Raw genomic sequence first — 14,995 nt, 5'->3', positions numbered from 1 at the left:
CCTCACTCAGGCGACCCAGCCGGGAGTGATCAAGTCCCGACTTACGTCCCAGTATAGCTACCCTCAATCAGTCCCACTAGGGAAAAACCAGGGGCACACAATCCGTTGGAACTACTCCAGAAAAATTAAAAATTAACAACTGCCCCCCGCCCCCCAATCCCCGAGCCTCCTCTATAGTATTAAAAGGGTTCTGAAAATGGACTTGGTCTTTGCACTGCACGTTGGACTTTGCACTGTTACATTGCACCAGCACTATTGCACTTTGGGCTATTGTACATGCTATGTTATGATATGATCTATGATATGATCTGATTGCCCATGCTGTGTACTGTGTACGTGAATACAAATGTACTGGATATGTATTGTGTACTGCCTGAACTGTAACATACTTTATAGTTAGCTCCTGGAGTGGAGACATTTAGACAGCAAGGTCAGCGTGCTGCAGGCAGCTAGATTGTTATGTCTAGTTAGTGACGTCATTAGGACATGAGCATCCAAAAGCTATATAGCCTATGTTCTGTATAGTATGTAATAAACTTTGTGAGCGTCTTAGCGTGATACTGCATGTCTCGTGTCATGTTAATTGTTCTCCCGGGCCGGTCCGTCTACTTCAACCTGGTTGTCACCACTTCCCCTCAAATCTGCATTCATTCAAATGTGAAAGTTCACTGTCTGCATGCATATGCAGTGTACAAGATAAAGGTACACACAATGCATACAAACAACATGTGTGTCTGTCCGGGATATGTCTGAACACACACACAGTTCATTCTCTCTTCCTGATGATGGAGTGATGTGAAATCAAGCTCCCTGATTGGCTGAGAGGCAGCTGAATGATTCATAATCCCTTTCTCCACGCCGAGTGGCCACAGCGGCCAGCTCATTTGCATACAGTTGCCACGGCAGCAGCAGCAGCAGCACCTTGGCTCCATGCATGCTAAAACCGTTCTGCCTGCAGGCTGGGAGCGGCTGTGTTTGTTTGTTGTGTGTGTGTGTGTGTGCGTGTGCGTGTGCGCGTGTGCGTGTGTGCGTGCGCGTGTGTGCACAATTTGTGTGTGTGTGTGTGTGTGTGCGCGCGCAAATCGTGACAGCAGATCTACACGCTCAGTTTGGAGCTTGTAGATCGGCTAGTTTTGCAGAATTTCCCCCCAGCATAATTGGGATGCAGCTGGAGTTCAAGTTCCACTCATAGGCAACTATGTTGAATGATTGTCGCTTGCTGAAAATAACTCGATTTTCAAGTGAATTAGCACCAGCATGCGCTAAGGTAGTGGTTCTCTCTCAAGCAGTGGTTTGGCGACCAACAGTGGTCCTTAACCCATTCTGACCTGAGATCAGATTAAAAAAATGTTTACCTGTTGTCTCTCCTATATGGTACCAACATCAATACAGTATGGAAATGTGGACAACGTCTTATCCAACGACAACAAACTATTCTTTGGTCTGGGAGGTTAAATCTCATCAAATGGTGGTTCCGTTGCTCAAATACCGAATAAATAATGGATCTTGACATGAAAATGGTTGAAAACCACTGAACTAAGGTATGAATATAGCTTAGTTCCAGACAGACAGACAGACAGACAGACAGACAGGGTGTGTCTGGACTGGGTGTTCTAATCACATTGTGTTGCTGGAGACACTGGCTAATGTCCTCTCAGGGGACTAGGCACTGTGTGTGTGCGTGCATGCGTGCGTGCGTGCGTGCGTGCGTGCGTGTCTGTGCACGTTTATGACCTGAAAAGCTATACAGCCATCATTCACAAACTGTATAGCGTGTTTGTTATTATATGCTCTAAAGACATGTCGCCATCTGTGCGTGCGTGCGTGCAGAGATGGGCAAAATACATGAAAATGTATTTTGATACAAAATACAAATACTGGGTCAAAAAATGTATCTACCGGTAAATACAAAATACAAAATACATCTTCAATCCCAGCGAAATACAAAATACAAAATACAAAAAAGTATTTCAAATACGTATTTCAAATACATGTATTTCAAATACTGCCCATCTCTGCGTGCGTGTGTGTGCATGTTGTAGGTTTACAGTAAAGGATGTCTGTAAAAAGCTCCTATACACTACTTATGGTGGTGTGTTGTATTTCACACATTTACACCATTATATCAGCTCTGTTCTGTTCTCATGATAGTTATTAGTGAAGATGGACAGGAGAGAGATGCAGCAAAGGCCGTGAAATGAATGGGACTCGAACATGCAACGCGCTGTCAGGCCAAAGCCTATATGTGGCCTGGACCACTAGGACAGCATATCTGTTTTGCTTATTTGCAGGTCATATTCTACTGTTTTCTGAAGGGGATGTTCTTCAGTGAAGAACATCCACACGTTTCACACAGATTTAATTTATTTGCTAAATAGTTACTGTATCGATTTTAATTCATGGACTCGTATGATATTGCCATGAATGAACCAATATTGTCCATGTATCATATCGTCAACCGTGTATCGTGATGCATAATCACATCGCTGTTCAAATGTATCGTTACAATTACAACCCTATTCTTTATTCTCTGCTCTGTCAAAATGACCACGACATAAATTGCTCTATAGAGCGTTGCAGACCCTTTCAGAACGACGAGGCACCCAGGACATAATTCCCATTAATTTTCCACATTGACATTCAAGCCTCGGACAAAGCCAATGGCCGAGTTGACAAATCATGACAATAAACCGAACAAATAATTAGAAAGAAGAAAATAGTGCCGGGTACAACACTTTTTCTTCCTTCTAATTATTTGTTCGAACCAAAACAATGTGTTTATTGTCATGATTAGTCAACTCGGCTGTTGGATTTGTCCGAGGCTTACAGATCTTTAAATAAATACTGTAACGATCCCAGGAACCGGAGGCAGAGACGTAGTTCCAATGATAAAGATCTCTCTTTATTCCTTCAATAATCAACAGTATAACAACAGCATTTGTCTGTGTTCCTCCTAGCCTGGTTTGCACTCTCAACCAAACTATACCCACACAGTGTACCCACAAGCCCCCGTCAATCACTCCCCAGTAAGTCCCGCCCCCAAGACGGTCCTATTGGCTGCAGCCATAGCTGGCCGCTACACTACCCCCCCCTCACAAAAGTCCTCGACCCCGAGGACCGGGCCAACAGGCAAGACAAACAGCCAACGTACACCACGGCAACAGCCTAGAAATCAAAGCAAGAACCAAATACATTCCCCACATCCCAAATACAGTTCACAACTCCCCTTTTTTTTTTTTTTTTTTCCACAATTCACAACGTCCTTGTCAGACCAGTGCCCCAGAGGACACCACATAGTCCCCCAGACGGGCCGGAGGTCTCGTCCGCCTCCTCGGCCGAGACCCTGTAGGGGTCGGGGGTAGGGGGACAGGGGCAGGGGGGGGGGAAAGGGCGCCCGGGGGGGGGCCAGGGGGGGAACGGGACAAGGGCGTAGGGGCAGGGGAAACAGTGTCTCCTTGTGGCATGGGCGGAGACCCGGGGGGGAGTTGGGCTGCCGGAGGAGAGGGAAAGGTCGCCGGTGCGTTCGTGTCGGGGGAGGGGGGACCCCCCCTGTAGGGGGCCAGTCTGTCTCTGTGGAGGGCTACCTTCCTCCCCCGAGGAGGCATCTGCACACGGTAAACAACCTCTCCCAGCCTCTCTAACACCTTGCAGGGTCCTGTCCACTTGCTGTCCAACTTGGGGCTCCGTCCCTTCTTCCGTAACGGATTGTAGACCCAGACTAGCTCGTCTGGTGCGAAGTCTCGCCCCCGGGACTTCACGTCGTAGTAGCGCTTCTGCTTCACTGCGGCCTCCTGTAGCTGCACCCGGGCGAAGCTGTGGGCAGAGTCCAGGCGGTCCTGCAGTTTCCTGGCGTACTCTGGCCCTGCAGGGACGGCTGGGGCGTCCGGCGGGCGACCGAAGACCAGCTCAGCTGGGGTGCGCAGCTCCCGTCCCAGCATGAGGAGAGCCGGTGTGCACTCCGTCGACTCCTGTACCGCAGAGCGGCATGCCATGAGCACCAGGGGCAGGTGCTTGTCCCAGTCCCGCTGGTGTCGGGAGGTGACGATGGCAAGCTGATCTCCCATGTTCCGGTGAAACCTCTCCACCAACCCGTCGCTCTGGGGGTGCAACGGGGTAGTGCGAGTCTTGTGTATGCCCAGGCGCTCGCACATGGCAGCGAACACCCGAGATTCAAAGTTCGTCCCCCTATCGCTGTGTAGGGACTCCATGGCGCCGAACCGGCTAATCATGCCCTCCACCAGGGCATCAGCGACCGTTACCGCCTCCTGGTTTGGGATGGCGTATGCCTCTGGCCACTTAGTAAAGTAGTCTATGGCGGAGAGGACATAACAGTTGCCCCCCTCGGAGCGTGGGTACGGTCCCGTAATGTCTATCCCCACCCTCTCCATCGGGCACCCCACCGGGAACTGTTGGAGTGGCGCTTGCGAGCGCCCGGGGGGGCCTTTGCGGGCAACGCAGAGATCACAGCGACGGCAGAAGTCAGCGACGTCCCTCTTCTGCCGCCCCCAGTAGAAGTTCTGCCGAAGACGGCGAAGTGTTTTGGTGACTCCAAAGTGTCCCGACCCACCTGCTCCGTGCATGGCTTTCAGTACAGCCTCCTGCAGGTCCTTAGGGACCACCACTTGCCACTGCTCCTCCCCGGTGGCCGCCGTCTTGAACGCCCGCTGTAGTACTCCTTCGGACAGCCGCAGTGAGTCGAACATGGTCCACAGACCCTTGGTCGCCTTGGAGAGGGGCGCCACCGCCTCCCATGGCGCGCGCTGCTGGGCCTCCACCCACAGCAGGACGGGCTGCAGGTCCGGGTCTTCCTCCTGTTTGTCTCTCCATTCAGTGTCTGTCACCGTTTGCAGCTCCTTGCAGACGACCTCCTCGATCCTCCTAACGGCTGTACACTCCTCCCCCTCCGTACGCCGTTCCAGCTCCCGTGCTTCTCTCCTCTCGCAGTAGCGGCAACCTTCCATCGCACACGGCCGGCGTGATAGGGCATCCGCGTTGGAGTGGCGGGCCCCTGGCCGGTGTTCTATCTTGAAGTCGTATTCCTGCAGCTCCTCCAACCACCTGGCGACCTGCCCCTCTGGTTCCTTGAAAGTCAATAACCACTGGAGAGCTGAGTGGTCTGTCCTCACCACGAAGGGAAGACCGCACAGGTAGTATTTGAAGTGTCTGGTAGAAAGTACTACTGCCAAGAGCTCCCGGCGGGTGACGCAGTAGTTCCGCTCAGCCTTGTTGAGCTTTTGGCTAAAGTAAGCCACCGCTCTCTCTCCCTCCGGCCACAGCTGGGATAGGACTCCCCCCACCCCCACACCGCTAGCGTCAGTGTCTAGTATGAAGGGCAGTGTGGGGTCAGGCGGAGCGAGAACCGGAGCCTCGCACAGCGCCTGCTTCAGACCGAGGAACGCCTCCTCGCACCGCTCAGTCCATGTGAAGTCTCTGTCCTTCTCCAGCAGTCGGTATAAGGGTGATGCAATGGTGGCGAAACCCTTCACATGTCTCCTGTAGTACGAGGCCAGACCGATGAAACTCTTCACCTGACTCTGGTCACGGGGGGTGGGCCACTCTTCCACCGCCCGCACCTTGTCATTCATGGTGCCAATACCTTCCGCGTCCAGCTCGTGCCCCAAGAAAGTCACCTCTCTGCGCATGAAGTGGCATTTCTCAGGGTGCAACGTCAGCCCTGCAGCTCTTATCCTCTCCATAACGCGCCTCAGGGACTCCAGGGCCACCTCGAAGGAGCGGCCGTGGACCAAAAAGTCATCCAGATACACCAGGCACTCCTGGCGGGGGATACCAGACAACACTTTGTCCATGAGCCGGGCGAAAGTGGCAGGTGCATTACAAAGACCGAAGCTGAGGACTTTGAACTGCCATAGCCCCCGCCCGGTGCAGAACGCAGACTTGGAGCGAGATTCAGGGGAGAGGGGGACCTGATAGTAGCCGCTCTTGAGGTCCAGTGTGGTGAACCACGAGGACCCGGAGACTAGGTCCAAGGACTCATCGATGCGGGGGAGGGGATACGAGTCCTTCGTGGTCACGTCATTCAACCGCCTGTAGTCGACGCAGAACCGCCAGTCTCCGTTCTTCTTCGCGACCATGACCACCGGCGCCGCCCAGGGGCTTTCTGACGGCTCGACGAAGTCTGCCTGCAGTAGGTCTTCCAAGGCCTTGTCACATGCCTGCTGACGAGCGAGAGGGAGGCGGCGTGGCCGGCACTTTATGGGCGCCGCAAGTCCAGTGTCAATCACGTGCTCTGCCATGGTAGTCCTCCCCACCTCGCTCTCACTCGTCGCAAAACAGTCCTGGAACTCCTCAAGCAGCCGTCTCAGCTGTTCCTGCTGCTGCTTCTCCAAGTCCCCGTACTCCTCTCTCCACACGCCGGAAGGCAGCTCACCCCCGCCCCCCTCGCCGGGCAAGGCCGTGGCTGCTGACTGGCACTGGAGGTGCCCAGCGTCGATCGACGACTCCTCCCCCCCCTGGGGAGGCCACGCTGGGCACGGGGAAAAGCTGGTGGAGGATGGCGGGGTGAACACAGGGGCCAGCGGAGATAGAGACTGGGCGATGGGCTGGGCAGGGGGCAGGGGGCCGGTAGCTAGGGGGCCCATGGCAACTGTAGGACCCCCCGGAAAGCTAAGCGTACCCCTCCCCATGTCCAGCAGACACCCCGTGTCCTGGAGGAAGTCCAGTCCCAGGATGAAGCAGTCCTGCACGTCCGCCACCCAAACCAGATGGCGAACACGTCTGCCTCCCACGCACAACCACATCAGCCCCTTCCCCAACATGGGAGCCAGCTGCCCTGTGGCCGTGCGGAGGCGCACCGCTGTAGGCTGCAGTGTTGTCCCGCCGGGCAGGATGTCCGGCCTCACCAGCGTCACCGACGACCCGGTGTCCACCAGGCCGGCAGTAGGCACCCCTTGGACAGTGACAGCGACATGGCAGGAGCTCCCACCCCCGGAGCTCCCACGGATCCACCCCACCACGACCGGTGGAGCACCGCTGTCATCTACTTCTGGGGGGGGTAGAGCCCCTTCCCCCCCGCTACACCACTGGGCTCCTCCTGCTGACGGACGAGGCTGAGAAGGTGGCGGCGTGCTGTCATCTACTTCTTGGGGGGGTGGAGCCCCTCCCCCCTCGCTGCACCGTTGGGCTCCCTCCGCTGGACAACAGGCCTGGGCTGGCGATGTTGGGGCAGCGGTGGAAATAGGGGCCCGCATATCCCCGTCTATGCGGACCCCGAGGAGTTTCCCCGCTTCTGGAGAGCAGCCGGGCACCTCCGTAGTATGTGGCCGGGCTGGCCACACCCCCAGCAGACCTGCGGGCCACGCGGCGGCGGTACCTGTAGAGTCACCGCCCGTAGCAGCTCAGTCATCTCCGCCGCCCATGCTGGCACCTCCTCCCTGGCGGGGCATCCTGACGCAGCCCTCACCGCATGGGAGCTCACTTCCTGTCCACCGCTGGCAGCAGCACTCTGCAGGCTCTCCCTCTCTATAGCCGCCTCCAGAGCTTCTAGCAGAGACTTTGGGTGCTGGAGTTGTACTTGTACACGCAGATCAGGGGGGGAGATGGCCCCGACGAACAGATCAGTAGCCAATTCACTCCGTGCATCGGCGGGCATGTGACTGTATGCCCGCCGCACCTGGCCCTCAATGTCATTAGCCAGCCCCCGGAGCGACTCACCAGGCTTCCTGCACCTTCCTCTCAGTTCATTTTTCAAGAGCGCTGGCTGGGACCACGTTCCAAACCGCCTCTTGAGGGCCCCCACCAGGGCATCGTAGCACCGCCGCTGCACAGGGTCCAGAAGCAGGAGACATGATAGAGCGTCCCCCTCAAGGCACAAAGCCAACTGCAGTGCCTTGTCCCTCGAGTCCCACCTTCTAGCGTCCGCCAGCAGTTCAAATTGGGCATGAAACGCCTCCCAGTCCGAGCCACCATTGTACTTGGGCGTCTTCACCGAGGCAGCAGACGCGGGAAAAAAAGCGGGAGGAGGAGGAGGCGGCTGCTTGCTGTCCGTGGCGTCCCCCGCGGCGCGACCTCCGCGGTGGTCAGCCTCCGTGGCCAACTCTAGCTGGGGCATGACGCCCGACGGTCCAGGCAGCCCATAATCTGCTCCGTTCCGCGGCTCTTTCTTTATTTTCGCTCCACCGGAGCTATCCATGTCATCTGCCGGTCTAGCTAACACGCTAACTGAAGCTAAGCTAGCTAGTAAACAATGCGCGCAACTTACGTCTCCGTACGACAATCAGTCTTTAGTTTTAGTTTTCTTCAGACACCAGTGTAACGATCCCAGGAACCGGAGGCAGAGACGTAGTTCCAATGATAAAGATCTCTCTTTATTCCTTCAATAATCAACAGTATAACAACAGCATTTGTCTGTGTTCCTCCTAGCCTGGTTTGCACTCTCAACCAAACTATACCCACACAGTGTACCCACAAGCCCCCGTCAATCACTCCCCAGTAAGTCCCGCCCCCAAGACGGTCCTATTGGCTGCAGCCATAGCTGGCCGCTACAATACGTTCTGAAAGGCGGCGGGACTGGAACACTCTATAGGAGCCAGAACGTATACAAGCATATATCGTGCCCATACACCGTAAACAAGACTGTATAATAAACAACACATTTATACTCTACAAGAGTTTGTTGTTGATGTTTTTGTGTTGTTTTTGCTGCAGGCGCCAGTATCAGAGACGGAGAATGAAGCGATGGGTAGAGTGGATGAAGGGGTAGAGGAGTTCTTCACCAAGAAAATCCTACCCGATTACACACTGTGAGTGTTCACGCACGCACGCACGCACGCACGCACGCACGCACGCACGCACGCACGCACGCACGCACGCACGCACGCACGCACGCACGCACACACACACACACACACACACACACACACACACACACACACACACACACACACACACACACACACACACACACACACACACACGGTGTCAAGTACACACAATGTGCTTGACATCATCCTTCAAAGCATACCATGATGGTCGGTTTGGTGTTCAAGGACTCCAGTGCTCTCCAGTTATCTTTTCAGTAGAGTATGAAAATAGACTTCCAGGGACTTGGGATACAAATCCAATGCACCAACAGTTTTTGAAAGGTCAAGCTACAAATAGAGTAAAGATTGTTTTACAAACTGAATTCATAAACCAAGCAGCTTTGTTAAATTGACATTGACTCAATAATTCAGATTTAGTTTGGTTGCCAGATTGAATGACTGTCACATTAACACAATCAGTGCCGGGATTTCTTTCAGAATAGCAGCTCGGGGTGCCTCGTTCCGTTCCGTACGAAAACCGGGAGAAATAATGTTGCTCGCTTACCACGCTATGATTGCGATAAAGTCGCTCAATAATCCCTCGTGTTCATATTTTGAACGAGAGGCATGTTGAAGTCAGAAATTAAGAGTATCCATCTGGTCAAAACCACAGAGAGCTCCCCAGATTAGGAGATACGAGCCTTTCTTTCTGAGCGGTAAACAGGGAAGTGAACGGCAACAAGCATGCGCGGACAGCAAAGGAGTATGCTGCAGAAGGAGAGGCAAAAAAGAAAAGAAAAACCTGTTAGAATGCCACACACTTTGTGAGATTAAGCTAGTATGCTCATGTACAAATCACAAGTATGTGCAGTATATGAGTTCACAAGAAAAACATGTTTCATTTGCGATGTCGTGCAGAAGTGCTACACTACCTCACAGCACTAAAGTGTGTAGCAGCAACGCACGTCTCTGATTGGTGGAGGTTGCTCTCACCATGGAAATGTTTACTGAGTGAGTTACTGCCAGCGCTGAACTTTATATCATTACTTCCTTTTCTGACATGATACGTTTTAAAAGGACAATTCCAGACAATAATATGGAATAACTAGACAAAGTGCCAATCGGCACAGGTCTCCACCAGGGCAGGTCAGGTTGTGGCCTCATGGTGGCGCTATAACAGGCTGTTGAGGAAGATTTGGGCCGGAGGTTCATGTTGGAGGGATGCAGGTACAATGTTTTTCCATGTGTGCATACATAAGTTGTATACAGATCGATGCAGTTATAGCTAAAAACAGGAATTGGCCTGTTATAGCGCCACCGTGAGGCTGATTTTGAGGAATAAATTGTGGCATGTCGTCCTCGGCCTAGTGAAAATGTGCGTGTATAATTTAACGGAAATTGCACACTGTGTTTGTGATTTGTGGGCTTTTTTCGAAATGGACGAATCGTGTGAGCTTTGGAAGCCAATCTTAGCCAATCAGGATGGAAGATGGGAAATGGTGCCGCTCCGTGTTGATCACATGACTATGGAGATAGTGTATAGCGATTTGCGTGAAATTTGGAGAAAATCTGAAGGAGTAATAATAGAAAATGTGTTTTACATATGTCGGCCTCCTGGTGGCGCTATAAAGAGCAGATGTGAAAAATTCCAGGCAAAGGTTTTTCCTTGGCCTCTAGGGAGTTGGCATACAAAGTTATCCACAGATCCGTGCAGTTACAGTAGAGGTAAAAACACTTTCCGGCCAGTTATAGCGCCACCTTGAGGCTGAGTTGAAATTGTTCATGTGGCATTTCGTCCTCGGCCTAGTGGGAATGTGGGTGCACAATTTCACGGAAATCACGCGATGTGTTCATGATTTGCAGCATTTTGTTTGAAACTGAGCACTCCTGTGAAATTTGGAAGCCAATCTTAACCAATCAGGATGGAGTCTGAGAAATGTGAAAGACCGGTTTCGTTGAATGGCTCTAAAGAGACTGTGTACCAATTTGCGTGATGTTTGGACAAAATCTGTAGGTGTACTGTGCAAAAACTTGTTTTGCACAAAGCGGCCTCCTGGTGGCGCTATAACAGGCCGTTCTGGAAAGTTTGGGGCAGAGGTTCATCGGTGGCATCCAGGGAGTGTGTGTGCAAAATTTGGCATCGACCGGGTTAACGGTGGCCGAGATTAGCTGCTCACGGACGGACACACACACACACACACACACACACACACACACACGGACGGACGGACGGACACACGGACGGACGGAGTGCAAAACATACTCTCCCCACATGCCTTCGGCCTGGTGGAGACAATAACTACTACTTTTAGTAATGTCCTCGGAATTGTCGCTCTTTTATGCCCATGTATGGATAATAATAATCGAACACGTGCTGTGATTGGCTGGAAGGTGTGTCATTCTGTGCTCTGATTGGCTGATAATCGCACAATGGGTGTGCCACAGGAGACTAATATTATCTAATATAACATATCTAATATAACAATTGTAATCCTCATGCGCACACACGGTTATGGAACCCAAAGTCAATAGCTAACCACTGCACCGCCGTCCTGCACTCACACGGCAGTGTCGTCACGGACTTACCCTCTGCGTCGTTCCAGATCTATCTCCTCATGTCGCACCGATCGCCGAGCCTCAACACCACCCGTGAACCTAGTGCTCATTGCACTGCCACCAAAGTCACCTCCCTTCCACACTCACGCCGACAATACATTTCTTTACAACAAACACTATCGCCAAAAGCACCCACACCCACGCACGCACACACTCACACACACGACATGCCATTCAACACGATACTTACACACACTACAACTCGCTTACAATTTGCGGACCTTGCAAAACTGCATCCCGTGATTCCCCTCTTTCCATTGGCTCCGCCGCCACGTCTATGCAAACAAGCCCGCAAACCCTGACTTTCTACAGCCTACTTACACACACTACCACTCGCTTACAATACGCGGACCTGGCAACACTACATGCCGTCTTTCCATTGGCTCCGCCGCCACCACGTGCCCCACGAGTTGCCACCGGAAGTTACACACACACACACGCACACGCACGCACGCACGCACGCACGCACGCACGCACGCACACACGCACACACACACACACACACACACACACACACACACACACACACACACACACACACACACACACACACACACACACACACACACACACACACACACACACACACACACACACACACACACACACGAACGCACACAATTGTAACACTAATAACAACAATAACAATAATATAAACAGTACAGTACAGTTTACAGTTTTTTACAGTCCATGTAATAATAATAACAATTGTAATAATAACAATACTAATAATAACAATAACAATACAACAACACATACTACAGTACAGTACAGTACAGTACAGTACAGTACAGTACAGTACAGTACAGTACAGTACAGTACAGTACAGTACAGTACAGTACAGTACAGTACAGAGAGGGAGATAGAGAGAGAGAGTGGGGGAGAGAGGTATCCCTGAACGGATATGGACTAGTACAAATAACACAAGTAACATATAGCACACTCTAGCCATATAGATGACTATATATAACTAATGTTATGATATGGAATATAAGCACAATGGAGTTCAGACATAGCGACACACAACCACCTCACATTCACCAACAATGCAGGACAAACACACTTGTTTCCCCACAACCCCAGATGGCTGCATGAAGTCTTCCTGTTTACAGTAGTTGACTGAACAGATGCTGCTGTATCTCTTTACTGTATTCAAGCATCTGTCTTGTCTGTACCTTTAGTCATATTAGCGGACCGGTACGCATATATGTAATTCTTTCCCCCCAAAGATACAGTATGTCATGAGTAAAAACCTGAGATATCGGTTTCCATTAGGAGAGATGGAAAATAACTTGTATACCTATTCTGGGCGGAAAGTTCACAAAAATTAACCAATCTACGTAAGGAAGCTTTGCCGATTCCCCATACATTTTCCCCATAGACGTTTCAAAAAGTAGTAAAACACTTTTTTTGTTGTTTTTCTTCTTTCTAATTATTTGTTCGGCCCAACATGTTTTGTTTATTGTCATGAGTTGTCACCTGCTGAGTTGGCTTTGTCCGAGGCTTTAATGGTCTTTAAATAAATACTGTTTGAAACGTCTATGAGGAAAATTAATGGGGAATTATTTCCTGGTGCCCTCGTCGTTCTGAAAGGGGGCGGGACAACGATGCATAGAGCGCTGTATTGCATCTGATCGCTTGGATCTGGATTGCATGCTTGTTTATTATAATGTTTTATCTCTGAAATAATAACCTCCTATCATGGTAAGTGGCAGCGGAACCAAAACGATGGCGACTTATAAAATAGCAAACAGTGTTGTACATTTGAATCAGGCTCAAGATACAGTCTTCATCATAGCCACAACTGTCATGGAGAAGTCTCTCTATGAGAGCCAATCAATTTTGGCTATAATTTGACAGGTTCAACTTTAACAAGCTTCCTCATCATCCCCAGCCATCTGTCACATTAGGAGCTCGACATTTATGCCTGACACTTGTGCCAGCTGACTTTTACAACGTTGAGCCCAGTGTTCGTCAACTGATTTCTTTTCTTCACTTTTTTCACTGACAAAAACTATATAAAAAGCTGTGATGACTAAAACTATGCCAAAACATATTGGACAATTTTGTCTACAAATACAAAACTAGACTAAAATGTCAGGGAGGGACTAGTGGAGAAGAGATTGAGTAGACCTTAAAGACAAGCCATTTTATGTTTAGCATTGGTTGAGCCTCTCAATGTGGACGAGCTATGCATGAAGGGCATTGTCATACAAGAGATTGTACTTTGTAATTTGTACTTTTGAATACCTGAGTACAACATATATATTGCTCACTACGCACTGCTCATGTTAGAGTAACTTGGCCTCGACATAAAGCAGTATATCCATCTTTCCAAATGCCCTGAAGATGGATTGCCATGCACAGACGTATCCTCGCGTAGCCTGACAATATCACTGCGTGGATATTTGGTCTCGTGCTTTGTTAGGGGTCTCTCCAAGGGGCACTTACATAAACATTTAAAACAGACTCCGTGGAGCTAGAAAAAGTCTGTATTTTTGCAAGAAGAATAAGCTTTGAAGTCCTGCCCATTTGGCCTCTGTTTTACACAAACATTGTTGAGCAACAAAAAAAAAAATCCTTTTGCAACTTGTAGAGTTGGAGGAATATAAAAACTGTGTCGTCATGATAATCTGCTCCATCGTTCATCATGGGCAGTTGAAGGTAGCTTGTTTTCACTCACAGCCAGAAAGAAAGAAGTCTATTCATGCCGAAACTGTAAATTGTAAACCTCATCATTGGCAGTCAGGGTCAAGAATGACACAATATTATGGTCACTAGGACCTTCATCAGACATGTTCTTAAAATGCTGAAGTTCTGATCAGATCCATGAAAATGAGTCTAAAACACTTTCTTTCTGCTGGGAGTGGTCAAGGAACATCACATTATGAATGACCCTTTTTTATCTCATGGAGTGAGCAATAAGCAGAGTGAGCGATAAGCTTTATATTTCATCATGTCATCCCCTGAGGGAAGAAAATGGGACCAATAAAGATGATGGAGGTCACATACAGTAAAATCCTCTTGTGTTCATTCATGAATTTGTAACTCAGAGAGAATGCAGATGGATTTTACATTAGTAACTCAGTGTGTACACATGGATTTTACATTTGTAACTCAGAGAGTGTCCACATGGATTTTAGAGTGTTTTGACAATGTTTGACAATGTTTCTTGTCAAAAAACATTGTCAAAATGGCTCCCATCAATCTTGAAGGAGAATTCCGGACTAACCATTTTCTTACCTTAATCTGATATTGTTATGTTATATCCTAGAACGAGAGGTGGAGGTGAAACATGACACAACTCCATCCCGAGCGCACCACAGCTCTGAGCGTGTGCGGTGGACACTGTGGAAAGACAGAAGAACATTATGAAAGACAGATGTCTGCAAAACAATTATAAAAAAGAAATCAAGCTATTCGAATAAGCATATCGTCAAACCCAGTGTGTACCCAAGGCCACGGTGCCCTCGGGACAAAGTCATGTTTCACCTGTACCACTCGTTATTGGATATAATAATAACATCAGATTAAGGTAAGAAAATGGTTAGTCCTGGAATTCTCCTTTAACCCATTTAGACCTGAGGACGATTCTACAAATTTCTAAATCATGATAGTTT

General features: G+C 50.0%; 1 protein-coding gene across 3 annotated transcripts in view; it reads left to right on the top strand.

Annotated features, from left to right (window-relative positions):
- The window catches only part of carmil2 (capping protein regulator and myosin 1 linker 2), an 87,267-nt gene that overhangs the window by 58,210 nt on the left and 14,062 nt on the right, over positions 1-14,995 (top strand). For all 3 annotated transcript variants that reach the window (XM_083762376.1, XM_083762375.1, XM_083762377.1), the window contains one exon: positions 8,665-8,759. In XM_083762376.1, the coding sequence (XP_083618502.1) occupies positions 8,665-8,759 (95 nt within the window). The remainder of the gene's footprint in view (positions 1-8,664; positions 8,760-14,995) is intronic.

This window comes from Protomyctophum parallelum (genome assembly GCF_964188405.1).
Source record: "Protomyctophum parallelum genome assembly, chromosome: 4".
Classification (NCBI taxonomy): domain Eukaryota; kingdom Metazoa; phylum Chordata; class Actinopteri; order Myctophiformes; family Myctophidae; genus Protomyctophum; species Protomyctophum parallelum.
The sequence above is the reverse complement of the archived record's forward strand: the minus strand, read 5'-3'. Positions and strand labels throughout refer to the sequence as shown.